Source organism: Urocampus carinirostris, chromosome 12, assembly GCF_059441175.1.
Source record: "Urocampus carinirostris isolate Australia breed hairy pipefish chromosome 12, RoL_Ucar_1.0, whole genome shotgun sequence".
In the NCBI taxonomy this organism is placed as follows: Eukaryota; Metazoa; Chordata; class Actinopteri; order Syngnathiformes; family Syngnathidae; genus Urocampus; species Urocampus carinirostris.
Genome location: NC_142360.1, coordinates 16,641,453 through 16,655,294, shown reverse-complemented (window position 1 = coordinate 16,655,294; position 13,842 = coordinate 16,641,453). Strand labels below are relative to the sequence as shown.

The following is a 13,842-nucleotide window of genomic DNA, read 5'->3' as shown; positions in this document are numbered from 1 at the left end:
ACTGTCGTATTTTTCCTTACAAAATACAAAAAAATCTTACACCATAATTTTTTTTCAAACGTGTTTATTTATGTAGTTTAACATGTTATATTGTACATGTGTTTCGTTATATTGTATATATTGTTTATTACCGGTAAACTTTTGTTGTGAGATACTGAGTTGCTCGACATGAATGAGGTTTATTATAAAAAAAGTTAAGAAAATAAGTAGCTTGGACGTTCACTGTAGAAGGAAAAAATACATGCAAATATAATTAAGTAGAATAATACATTTTCTTATTCAAATTATTTATTCATTTTCTGCATTAAATTATTGTTGGTAATATACAGATTAAAGGGATAACCACAAACCTGTCTTTTTTCATTTTATCATTTTATACTTCCTTTTTTTCTTAACTTCTTTATACAACATAATAATTCGTAATATAATGCATCAAAGCAAGTGAGCCGTTTGAGAGCCGGTTCTCTTTAATGAGTTGAGCCGAAAAAGCCGGTTCTCTAAAAAGAGACGGACTTCCTTTCACTACACAACTCGAACTCGTTTGACTTGATTGATTTGCCGTTTCGTGATAATCAGTGAATACCGAATGGTACCCATAATTGACAAATTTGCGTTTTTCCGTACAGATTATCTTGTACGTCGTACACGTCTTAAAATGTATAATAAACGTACTTTGTACGGCAAAAACGTACAGGTTGACAGGTATGTATACAGCCAAAATGGGGTATGTAGGTGTAACACCGTGATCGTAAACTCTAGTTGAGACTGTGCCTTATATATACCCTTTTTAAAGTCAGTGTTGCTTTGGCATTGGTGCGGCAGTGGCTCAGGAGGTAAAGCGCTCGTCTTTGGATCAAGAGGTTTGATTCCTGTCTGTGTTATCTGTCACAGTGTCCTTGGGCAAGTCATTAAATCCCTAATGCCCCCAATAAGCAGGTAGTTGCCTTGCATGGTTGATGCTGCTATCGGTGTGTGAGTGTGTGTGAATGGGCAAGTGTGAAGCACATTATAAAGCGCTTTGGGAGGTCTTCAGTGACTTGAAAAGCGCTATATAAATGCAGACCATTTACATTTACATCGCATAATTCATCAATACTCAGTTCACACTTTGGAGGATTCAGGAAAATACAAAGGTCTTATTTTATCTCCGAGCCAGATATACTCATGAAAAGGACCATATCTGGTAGGTTCCTGACCCCTGCTCGAAGTTGTTGGCGCTCAAAGAAGTGTCCCACGCCAAAAGCAAAATGCCAATCGCCAGTGGAGGATGCGGTTGGGCTATAGACCTCCAGGACCCCTATTTTCCCATCCCAATCGGTCTTTGGCACTGGCGATATGTCTGCTTTGCCCACACAGAGCCGCCACTTTCAGTACCCCTCCTAGAGCAGGGGTGTCAAGCTTATTTAAGCTCGGGGCCCCACGATAGAACAAACATTCTCTCGGGGGCCGGTTTAGTAGATTAGAGAGAAAGAAAAAAAAGAGAGAAAGAAATAAGAGAAAGATAGGGAAAGAAAGGTAGAGAGGGTGGGACAAAAAAGAGAAAGAGAGACAGTAGCTCAGGAGGTAGAGCGCTCGTCTTGGGATCAAAGGATCCCAGTTCGAATCCCGGCTCATCCGTGTTACATGTCAAAGTGTCCTTGGGTAAGACACTGAACCCCTAATAAGCAGGTTAGCGTCTTACATGGCTGCAATACAAGGCCGCTATTGGGAAATGTGGAGCACATTGTAAAGCGCTTTGGGAAGTCATTGACTTGAAAAGCGCTATATAAATGCAGATCATTTCATTTCACACAGAGGGAGAGAGAGAGGGAGAAACAAGAGATAAAAAAATAAAAGAAAGAGAAAGAATGAAATCCAAAGAGAAGTAGAGAGAAAAAGAGGAGAGAAGAGAGAAGGAGAGAGAGAAAGGGGAAAGACAGAAGGGGAAAGCAAGAGAGAGAGAAAAAGAGAGTAAAGGAAAAAATAAAGAGAGACCAAAAGAAGGTAAAGACATAGAGAGAAAGACAAAAATGAACAGAGAAAGAGAAAAAGAGACAGAGAGAGTGAAAGAGAGAGATGGAGAGAGTGAGAGAAAAATGGAGGATGAGAGAGAGAGAAAAAAACAGATTAGAGAGAGAAATACAAGTGCAGCGTTTGTGAGAGGCACCTGGCTTTGGCAACATCAAGTGGAGCTATTTCAACCTCCAACTCTCTTTCTCTTGCGCTTCTCTGAGCGTTGTCTCGCGGGCCAGATCCAATCCCCTAGCGGGCCGCCTGTCTGACACCCGTGTCCTAGAGTGAGTAATGCCTTCACCCATATGTGTTGCTGAGGTTATGGGATCCGTGAACATATACACAATTTAAGAAAAACACTCATACATATGCAGCATGTAATCAGTTTCAAGAAGACAAGAAACATTTGGATAAAGTTTCCATTTATTTGTCATCATTTGTCATTTCCTATTTACATACACTTACATATGCACCCAAATGTTTTCATTCCGTCTTATAATCACACTTTGCACAAAATCATATAAATTAAAAATAGGGTGATCGCTTTTTAACAAATTACAACTCTGGCCTGTTGCAGCTGCCAGTCCACATACTCAACTGAAGGAACAGTGTGACAACATATAGTTTCAGGTTTGAACAATGTAAAACACCACAGAAACATAAATACTTAAGTGTGGATGAACCGATAGTTCTCTGAGAATATAACTTACTGTTGTACAGTAATGTGAAAAATAAAATTAGGATATAAATAAACGTACTGTATGGTGGCAGTATATACAGAGGAAAAGCATAAACCTACTGATGACGTATTTATGGTTGCAGCACCAATGGAAGGATTCCCCTGAAGAACCTACAACGTTTAGGCAAAGCTACACTAATATGTACCACACTAAATATTTCTTTTCATAAATTAAAAGCAACCAACTCAACATAAGAACTTTTACAACACAACGCACTTTGGTGTAACCGGTATATACACAAAGGCAACAAAGACACATTTTAAAAAAGTGTGAAGGAAGTTATTTAGAGGTAGAGCGCCATCTGTTTCAGATGAGCAGTTTCATTGGCGTAAGAAACAATTAAATGCCGCGAGACCAACGGCCATATAGCCTTGGAAAGGGAATTAATCCATAACATCCAAATACTATTGCACTCATTTAGTTTTAGTTATACAGAGCTCCTATTTAGAGGCCTCTGCAAAAATATGTCCGCGCATGACTGGGATGAGGAGAAGCGTTTGTAGAATTTCGACATTGAAGCCCTATCCTGGCATCAGGAAGCATATTTACAGCCAACCTGAGCATCAAATAACTAAGACCGGAAGGTCTCGCAAACCCTAGTTATAGGGTCACTAAATGTGAGAGGATGTGGAAGTAAAGCGACCGAGTGGAAGAAAGAGGAGATCGGAAGGATGATATGAACTAATTGGTGTTTTTAAGATGTGTAGGACCTGATTTTGAGTAAAGCTACTCTGTAGGTTCTTTGCCAAAATAATGTGAATTGGACACAGGATGACGTGTTTTCTTCAAAGGAAGCAGACAGGACCAACTTCAATGTACTTTTGAACATAAGGAAGTGGTGTGGAAACTTCCTCAATGTCAACAATAGGTAGTTGCTGACTCTCCTGAGTATGGAAGAAGAAATGAGACTGATGCCAGCTGCCATCTTGGATCTAAATGGAAGAAGGAGGAGGGAAAAGAAGATAATGAATGAAAAAAGTCAAATTTTGTTATTACAGTGGAACCTCGGTTTTCGAACGCCTCTCAGTTCAGACAAATCGGTGTTCGACCAAAAATTTCTTGCTTTGCTGTTCGGCAAAAAATCGGAGTTCGATTGCGGGTACGCTAGGGTGCGATGCTGAGCGGCGTACGGGTGTTTTAGCCCCTAATTATGCCTCCGAAGAAGGTCGGTGCAAGCAGGACAGGTGAAAAAAGAGAAGTTGTTCCTACAACTATTGCCTTTAAGAAAGACATAATAGCTAAATATGAAAGAGGTGTACGAATTTCCGATCTTGCTAGTGAATACAGCATGGCTAAATCTACTATCAGTACGATAGTAAAGAAAGAGGAGGCTATGAAATCGAGTGATGCGACTAAGGAAGTGGGCGCTATAAGCAAGCAACTGCCGCAAGTTTTGGAAGAGGTTGAAAAACTTTTGATGATTTTCCACCACAAAGGTAAGAAATCCTATTCATAATCCTTTTTTAAATTTTTACACGTTCATGTTAGCGTAATCTTTTGTACGGAAGATTACGATAACGCGAACGTACGATTAGCCTGGTTTAGCTTTGTTTACCTAAAACATTCAGGGTGTTGGAACGGAGCTAGCTTTCCAATGAAGCGCTAGCCACTTTTTGTGGGGCCCCGGGTGCTAAATGACGTGTAAACGACCTGATTTTTTTATTTTTACACGTTTGCGTTAGCTTAATCTTTCGTACGGAAGATTACGCTAACGCAAGATTAGCCTGGGTTAGCTTCATGTTTACGTTCATGGTAAACATTCAGGGTGTTGGAACGGATTAAAACGATTTTACATTACTTTTAATGGGAAAAACGATTCCGGTGATTGAACAAATCGGTTTTCGACCAGGGTTCTGGAACGGATTATGGTCGAGAACCGAGGTTCCACTGTACATATATTTAATTAAGTTATTCATGTATTTCTCAAATGAATCCTGCATGTTTTAAAAGTTGACACACACACCTGATTCTTAAGAAGACAAATAACTATTTACTGCAACTCATTCACAGGGACAGATTGATATCACCAATTACCCTGCTGTAGGTGTTTTTGGAGAGTGTGGAGGAAACTTCAGTACCCGGAAAAACCCAAACAGTCACAGGTGAACATACACAGGCTGGGAGCAGGAATTGAACAGGGACCCTCCAAATTGTGAGACTGGCATGCTTAAACAGTCAGCCACTTTACTGCCCACATGCTTCAACTTTTTTTCTGGAACTCTTTTTTTGAAACAATTTTCTAATGAAAAGCTTTCCTTTATTCATTCATTAATATTGGCCTTAAACCGGGGGTGTCAAAAACGCGGCCCGCGGGCCAGGTCAGGCCCGCTAAGGGATTGAATCCGGCTCGCGAGACAAAGCTGAAAAAAGCACAAGAGAAAAACGAGCTGAAGGTTGAAATATGTCCACATGATTTTGCCAAAGCCAGGTGGCTTTCGCAAAGACGCTGTACTGTAGTTGTATTTCTTTCATTCTCTCTTTCTCTCCCTCTCTTTTTCTATCACTCAGTATCTCTCTCACTTTCGCTCTGTCCGTCTCTTTTTCTTTGTTCCTCTTTGTCTCTTTCTCTTTTTACCTTCTTTAGCTCTCTCTTCCTTTTTTCTTTTTCTGTCTCTTTTCTCTCTTTCACTCCTTTTCTTGCTTTCCCCATCTCTCTTTCGACCCTTCTCTCTTTCTTTCCTCTTTTCTGCCCTCTCTTTCTATTTCTCTCTGGATTTGTTTCTTTCTCTCTTTCTTCCCCCCTCTCTCATAATTTCTCTTTTTATCTCTTTTATTTCTCAAAATTCAGTCTCTTTCCCTCTCTGTGTCATTTTCTCTCCCTATCTCTCTCTAACTTTCTCTTTCTTTTTCTCAATTTCTCTCTTTCCTTGACCCAGACTCTCTCTTTTTCTCTCCCTATCTTTCTCTAAATTTCTTCCTCTCTATTTTTCTTTCTCTTTAATCCACTAGTCCGGCCCCCAAGAGAATGTTTGTTCTATTGTGTTGCCCCCAAGTTAAAATGAGTTTGTCACCCCTGCCTTAAACTGTTAACGAGGTAGTACAGTGTTAGCTTTTAATTTCTTTGCAAAGCTATCTACTTTCTGGAGCCTGTAATGTCAAAACAGAAGAGACTGTCTGTAGCTAGTAAAATAATAAAAAATTATTGCATGAGACCTTTGTAAGCAAGAGACCTGTTTATAGTTTTCTCTTGAAAATGTTCAACATTAGCTAATTTGGCGTCAATATAACATCACGGTTCGCCCTAAACTTAGCATAATACAATTGATAGAAGACATTTTCAGTGATTGTCCTAAACTGTTGTGATTTTAGTTCTCCGTGCTGTATATTAGTTACCAGTGGCACAACAGTAACCCTGTTGTGTTTTCACTTGTTTTTTGAAAAAAAATGAACTACCGTATTTTCCGCTCTATAAGGCGCACCGGGTTATAGGGCGCACCCCGAAAAAATAGTTTTTGGTCCTATTTTTTTGACATACATAAGACGCACCAAATTATAAGGCGCTACAATGGGAACGTGGACAAAATAGTCAGATAGTTCAGTCCAACTTATTACCCCCTTAACATTCCCAAAGCTTGCAAAGACGCAAATACGTGTCGAGAACACGTGCGGATGCGGTGTCCGTACGATGTCACTCAAATGCATCGTTCCATCATTCGGAAGGTTAAAGTCTTGGGATTCAAGAAATGCCAAACATTCCTTAGTTTCTATTTTCTTTTTCGCTCGCAACTTTACTGTGCATATGACAATAAACACTTGGAATTGAGTTTAATTTAAAAATAGACACTCCATTCCATCCATTATCTGCACCGCTTATCACAGAAACATCGAGTTCAGTCTGAAACAAGATTCAGGGACAATATAAAACCCGGAATAGCTCACCGAAGTCGTTGTGTTCATAATAATGTGCAGCCAATGTCCTCTTATATCCGTGAGGGTAGTAAATCCAGGAGAATCAAATATTTACAAATACAGAATAGGAAAAAAATGCTTTCTGTATGCCGTCAGCCACGTGCTCTACGCATTCATCTTTTTCGGCCAACTGCAGGCTTTGTTTTGCCGTTTAAGCCAATGCCAGCCTGTAAATGATAAAAAGGATTCGCCCCATGACCTCCGAATAACTTTAGCCAATAGTGATCGATTCAACTGATGATTGACACGTCTTTTTTGGCCAATTGCAGGCTTTGTTTTGCCGTTCAAGCCAATGCCAGCCTGTAAATGATAAAAAGGATCTTCCCCTTGACCTCCGAATAACTTTAGCCAATAGTGATCCATTCAAATGACGATTGACACATTGGTTAGCCAATGAAACGCCGGTAAATAAATCCCAGCATACACCGCGGACTACTTCGGGGGAAAATCTAGTCGGCGGCGGCAAGTTAGTTGCAAGACATTGCGAATTAATTTTGTTCCATAAATAAGGCGCACTGTATAATAAGACGCATGGTCATCTTTTGAAAAAAATAAAGGCTTTTAGGTGCGCCTTATAGTGCGGAAAATACGGTACTTATGGTCATGAGTGCTGAACTACCTTTGAGTTTTCTTACATTTCTCCAGTGGTGATATTAAACTAGTTGTGTCCAATTCCTCCGTGTTAGGAGTGCTGAGTGGCATTCTAGGCAGCAAGGACTGATCACATGTATTGGCTTAGTCTTGTTTGGTCGTGAGCAAATATTCAAGGTTCAGTCTGTCAAAGACTGGGACAGGAGCTAGTTAAAAAGCCCTTGGTTACAAGTTTAGAGGAGACCCTTGCTAGTTGGTCTTGGTATCAAGACCAATCTTTAAAAAAAGGCCCATATTTCAAAAAAGAAAAATGTGTTTAACCATAGAAAGCCATCTACAGTACCAAAACAGAGAAGAAGCAGTCTTACCTTGCACTCATCTTTTATCAGAAAAGGTTCAAGTAGTGTGTTGGTCTCAAACGTTTGATGGTTCCAGCCTCGAAACCGAAGACTGGCGCTCATTTTTGGGATGGGGCCACGAAGGCCAACGTGGTCTGAGGTGTTGTTGGAATTTTCCGCCAGGCAATGGAATGTGATGCTATGGCTGGCCTCAGAACTCAGTAAATGGAGAAACTTCATTTGGACTTTCCCTACACCAAACACCATCTGGAGGGAGAAAGCGCAAAAAAAACGGCCTGTATTTTTGTTTTTGCTCGAAGTGATTCTTTTTGCCTTGAATAGTAAAGGTATCACAGTTGCAAATAGATTATAGCCGATTTAATTGTTCCTTATGTGATATAAGGCCTGTAAGGCTATCTGTGAGAATTTTAACCCACCCTATTTCCAACATGTTGACTGTAAATAAAAAAGGAAAGTTGGCTGTGAGGGCTGCTGCTTCCAGGACAAGTGGAAGTTAGAGTATTTTTTTCAAACAACTGAGTCCGACTGAGAGTCTGTTTTCAAACAATGTAAAATCAAGAGGCACTGCTAGCCGAAACATGCTGAGAACAAAAAGCTAAATGTAAGTAAACGCTGTGAAAGGGTGAAGCACCTGGAAGCTGTTTTAATGGCACAGCAGTGCTTTTTAATGAGAACCTGCGAATCAAATGAATGAGATTTTTTTTGCCTACCACTACAAACGCTGTCCTACTTACAAAAGAGATAGGTTCCGTAAAAATCATTTGTAAGTTTAATTTGTAAGTAAGTTGCCTCAGTGCCTTAATTTTTACGTTCAAGGTTTGTATAAGTATGTCTAAGGCTTGTATAAGTAACCTGTTTGGTTTGTACTAAAATAAACAATTCTTAAAATAATATGCTCTATAAAGATAAATAAAGTTGAGTTTAACTTACTTTTGGAAGATGCATTTCAAGAGTTCCTCCTCTGTTGTAAAAATGGCCGAAAAAAAGCAACCTAACAATTTTCTCAACCGCATCAAGCTTTCTTATTCCACTTTCGTTTCAAAAGAAACGTCTTGCCTCTTCTTTACAATTTACACCAACCATATTGAATGGATGAACAAGATAATAAACAATCAAAATGTCAAAGTTCTTAGCCCGCTGGAGACACAGAATAGAATGTTTATACACGAACTAGGAAGAGGAAGCAGATTTCTTCATAGAGGTGCATGCTGGGTGACCTATCACAGCGCCACCACACGCCTGTAGCGGCAAAAAGAAGCACTATAGTAATGTCCTGTACTCGGAAAAAGGTGCACACAATACAAAATCTAACCTACAGCAATGTCCAGATATTTTTCGTCATCCCGGATTTTTTTTTCGTATCTACGGTTTTACGTAAGTCAAATGGTCGTAAGTAGGGGAGCGTCTGTATCATATAAGCAATTCATTTGGATTGGTCCAAAAATCAGAATCCCAGTCGGACTATCCCTTCCAGTTACCTTATTAGCAGCCAGGGGATATAAACAGGTTTGCCCCCCTGCAGTGAAATTGCAAAAGACCTGGAAGGCATCGGAAATGCAGCCAAGGTTTGGATCAATCCAGAACCACCCTTGAAATACAAAGTATGGAGGAAGGCAGAAATCACAGTGAGCATTAGTTTTTCTCCTCAACCATTAAGACAAACCAACAGTCCATCTGCTTCTTACCGTCTTGGAGCTTTTGATGACAGTCCAACATGTCCTTACATAGTCGAGTTGGGTTCTCTTTAGTTCCCACAGGCTTTTTAATGCTCTCAATAATGCTGCTCAGGTAATGCAAAGTCTTGAAAACCTCCGTGTCCTGGTCTTGCAGGCTCACCTCAGCATTTAGAAAACTCTAGGCATAAATGAGAGAAATGGTATTTTGTATCTTATATAATATTTAAATACTCAAATTGGTCACTTTGTTCAAACATTTCACCTCACTTCCTGGCGCTTGATGAGAGTCAGACATGCTGAAGAAATCTGTATCATCATACAGTCGCCTCTGTAGGGTCAAGAAGTAGAAAAAGCTTCTTTTATTATACTATACTGTAGCTACAAGTTCCATACTTTAATCTGCAACATCAGAAGTAGAATTCCTGAATACATCGACAAAAAAAATCTTTGAAAAATGACAAATGACTTTTTATGATTAGTGAGATCCATTTACAGAGCTTTATACAATTTTGAGAGAACCCCTTTATTAATTGTCCTTTTGTGTATGATATCAATAATTCATCAACTTTAGTTGGCTCCTTACATATTTTCCCCCATTCATCATGTTTCTGGAGGTAATGCCTATTTAAAAAAATACTTCTAGGCAGGTCAACTTCCTGTAGAAGTTGTTCAAAAGATTTCAATAAATGTCCTTCTAACACTTGGGTAATAAACATCAATCCTTTTAGGGCCCATTTCTCAAATCCTACATCCATAACCCCAGGTTTAAAATCTGGGTTTTTCGCTATTTTTGTAGCCCAATTTACGGACTTTGATATATGTATTTTTTGGTATTGTCGACCATGTTTTTACAGTTCCCTTAATCCATTCATTCTGGAATTTTAACTTCTTCCACATCACTACACAGGCAAATTTGGACAAGACCGCTGCTCCATGTCCACCCATATTGTATCTTTGTCTCTAGAAATCCACAGAATAAGAGCTCTAATTTGAACTGCCCTATAATCTCATCTCATTAGCTGCACCGCTTATCCTCAGTAGGGTCGCGGGGGTGCTGGAGCCCATCCCAGCAATAATCGGGCAGTGGGCAGGGGACATCTGAACTGGTTGCCAGCCAATCGCAGGGCACACAGGGACAGACACCTCGCTCGCTCATTCACACCTAGGGACAATTTGGACCGGCCAATCCACCTCAAGTCCGGTAGCTGGATTTGAACCCACACAGGAGGTTCCCAAGACCTTAGAACTGTGCCGCATACGCGCTAACCTTTGCGCCGCCGTGGTGCCCCCTGCCCTATAATAATTTCTAATATTGGGTAGGTCCAAGCCCCCTTTTTCTTTGGAAGCTAAAAGGGTTTTGTATTTAATTCTAGTTTTCTTATTTTGCCAAAGGAATTTTGATATCAAATTATTTAACACTGTAAATGTGGATGCCGGAATCAGATGAGGGAGAGACTGAAACAGAAATAATAGTCTTGGTAATATGTTCATTCTAATTGTTTCTACCCTTCCAATAAGGCTTAATTTCCTATCTTTCCAAATCCTTCTTTATTTCTTTCATCAAGTTTACATATTTGCATCAAACAGCTGTGTTGAATGTGGTGTAATAGTCACTCCCAAATATTTAAACCCTTAATTTGTCAATTTGAAATCAAATCTTTCTATCACTTCTGTTGGACAATTTTCCCGATATTATCATTGCTACTGATTTGCTCTCATTAGGCTTATTTATTTTTACAAATGCACAGTTGATAAACACCACACAAGATTATATCTTAGTGAAGGAAAAACATATTGATGAAAAAAACATACTATAATTGTTTTATAATCAAATCTTACGACTAGTCTGACCCCGGTGAGAATGTTTTTACCCTGTGGCCTCTGAGCTAAACTGAGTTAGAAACAAACCCCTGCATAACATGGTTAATTATTGCTCAGCCATTTAGTTACCTAGCCCAAAATCTAGATTATATGGCTACACAGAACCCCAAGGTGATTTTGATAGTATCTCATATTTCTATTTAAAAGTTATCATGGGTATTTTCTAGTTGTACTTACAGTAGGACCAGGAGCACCAGGGGGACCCTGTAAAAAAGGAAAACATTAACACCATCATCTACAAATGTAGATAAAGTAACATCACTAAACCAAGCAAGTAGAGTTTCTATAATTTTGGAGACCACATAGATGAAAGAATAGTCTTAGTTTAATAGAAATTTGTTGCCTTTTGAATATAACCGGCACAATATATCGATTTGGACAACAAATCAGTCTGCTGATTTAAAGAAGCATGATAACATAGAAACACCACTTCTCACCTTTATCCTGAGAAAAGATACAATTACCAAGACAAAACTTGAACAAGCTCAACTCTCCCCTCTTTGGCCTTGGTAAAAAATAAGGCCCGGGGGCCGGATGTGCCCCAGAAGAAGGTTTCCTACGGCCCCTGAGATGATCTTGATAAATTATTGTATCATAGACCTGGAATCCTTGTGTTTTTTTCACTATATGACATTTTTATTTGAAAATGGTGTATTATATGGTTGATAAATTGTTGTACTTTATTGTTTCTTTGGATACCTTAACCACTAAGATAGTAGGGTGGGTCTTGGGCAAGTACAGCCTATAGGCACCCATCCCTCTCCAGGCAAACAAATGTTTCCACACGGTCTCAAACCGGGGACCTTTCGCATGTTAGGCGATTGTGCTAACCACTGCATTACAGAAACTTAAATCAAGTACAATTCCCCAAAAATATTATTGTTTTTTTGGTAGTCGATGTGGCCTACTTTTGCTAAAATATAAACTATAGACTACCGACGGTGCCTGCAAAGTATCAACTACCATTGCGAGGCAGGTTCTGGCATCAATTTTCTCATAAAAAGTGGAAAATTAAAAATGAATGCACACACAAAGCAAAAACGATCTTTTCTTCCAAAAGTAGCGCACATATTTAGCATTGGCAGCCAGCTGTTTGCCTTAGTATTTGTATTGTCTACCATTGCTTTGGGGTTGACTAGCACAACTTTAGCAACTAGCGTTGCTTTAGAAGCTGACGTTGCAGTTATTCTTATTAGCTTTAGGGGCTGTTAGCTGCGACTAGCACAACATTAGCAACTAGCATAAGCAGCTTCTTTTGTTTAATGTTCATGTAACTGAGATTTTCATATAAAGATTTTTTGTCTTCTTCTGCCTGTTGAAAAGGCAAGATTACTGACAGAGCGTTGAGAAAATATAGCTTCTTTTACCTGGTTATATTGCAATGAATTCCGTAGGTTTTTAATAGTTTAGATTAGCTTCTTTAGACTATTTGCGGCATTTAAAGTATTGCCAACATTCTATTAGACCGGCCCGCGCAGCAAATGGTTTATTGTGTAATCAAATTTAGAAGAAGGAATTGTTAGGTGCTCTGTTATCTAAGGTCATAAAAAGTGTGGTTAACCAACATTTGAAGGTTAAACAGTTAAACTTACTTTTTTATTCAATTGTTAATTACTATTGTATTTGTCTAGCGCAGCAATGGGCCAAATTTTTGAATGGCAGGCTGCATTGGGTTAAAACATTTGGTAAAAGGGCCCGGGGGTGAATACGATGCCTCGGCTGTACATGAGGGGAAATATATGCATTTTTTCTTAAATCATCACTGCCATTCTAAAAGGACATATCTGTATTTTTTTTATAAATGATATGCATTTATTTTGCCCATTGCATTCAGGAAAAATAAAACATGACGCAAAAAATGGAGATTAGTATTTTTACACTAGCAGGGACAATACGCAGTTATGAAGAAAACAAACATGAAGACATTCAGAGTACATGTTATATTTGTTTCTTTTTTGTCAATTAATAAACTATTTTATTAAATTGTTTTTGAACTGCAATACATTTGAAAATAAGCATTGAAAACCCACAAATGTAAAATGAATAGCTCAGAGGGGGTTTTCTATTATATATAATACATATCTTGATGAATAAAGTGAATATATAAAAAAAAAAAAATAGCAAACGGGAAAACATGTAGCCAGCTATTTGAGTGCTGTGGCCAATGGGAATAAGAGTGGCACCAAATTAGCACATTTTTGTGCTTTTTTAAAAGTTGTTAGGCAGTGTTTTGAATCAAATTTCAAATATTCACTAAAAAGCTTCAGTCACACAGTCCAGGAATTCATTTGAAAAATGAAAGCATCACAACTTACTCTGGGTCCTGGACTGCCAAGCGGCCCTTGGGGTCCCTAAAACATAAGAAAAGTAAACAGTAAATTGGGACAATCCCATCCTTCTAAAACTGACTGTAAACACAAAGGAAAAATAAAGTTGTCTCTATTCATCCATCCATTATCTGCACCGCTTATCCTCAGTAGAGTCGCGGGGGTGCTGGAGCCCATCGGGCTGTGAGCAGTGGACACCATAAACTGGCTGCCAGCCAGTCGCAGAGCACACGGAAACATACAACTCACATGCTCATTCACACCTCGGGACGTTGGTGTAAAGTGTAAAGAAGAGGCAAGTCGTTTCTTTTAAAATGAAAGTAAAATAAGAAAGATTGATGCTGTTGAGAAAATGGTTGGATCGCTT

The 13,842-nt window shown here is 39.1% G+C and overlaps 1 protein-coding gene across 1 annotated transcript in view; it reads right to left on the bottom strand.

Annotated features, from left to right (window-relative positions):
- Positions 1–2,397: 2,397 nt before the first annotated feature.
- Positions 2,398–13,842, bottom strand: part of col24a1 (collagen type XXIV alpha 1) — a 152,555-nt gene continuing 141,110 nt past the window's right edge. The window contains exons 54-60 of the mRNA XM_088349367.1: positions 13,464–13,499; positions 11,326–11,352; positions 9,530–9,595; positions 9,277–9,445; positions 9,070–9,179; positions 7,601–7,837; positions 2,398–3,664 (exon numbers count right to left, since the gene is read on the bottom strand). Of these exons, the coding sequence (XP_088205493.1) occupies positions 3,518–3,664; positions 7,601–7,837; positions 9,070–9,179; positions 9,277–9,445; positions 9,530–9,595; positions 11,326–11,352; positions 13,464–13,499 (792 nt within the window). The 3' untranslated portion in view covers positions 2,398–3,517. The remainder of the gene's footprint in view (positions 3,665–7,600; positions 7,838–9,069; positions 9,180–9,276; positions 9,446–9,529; positions 9,596–11,325; positions 11,353–13,463; positions 13,500–13,842) is intronic.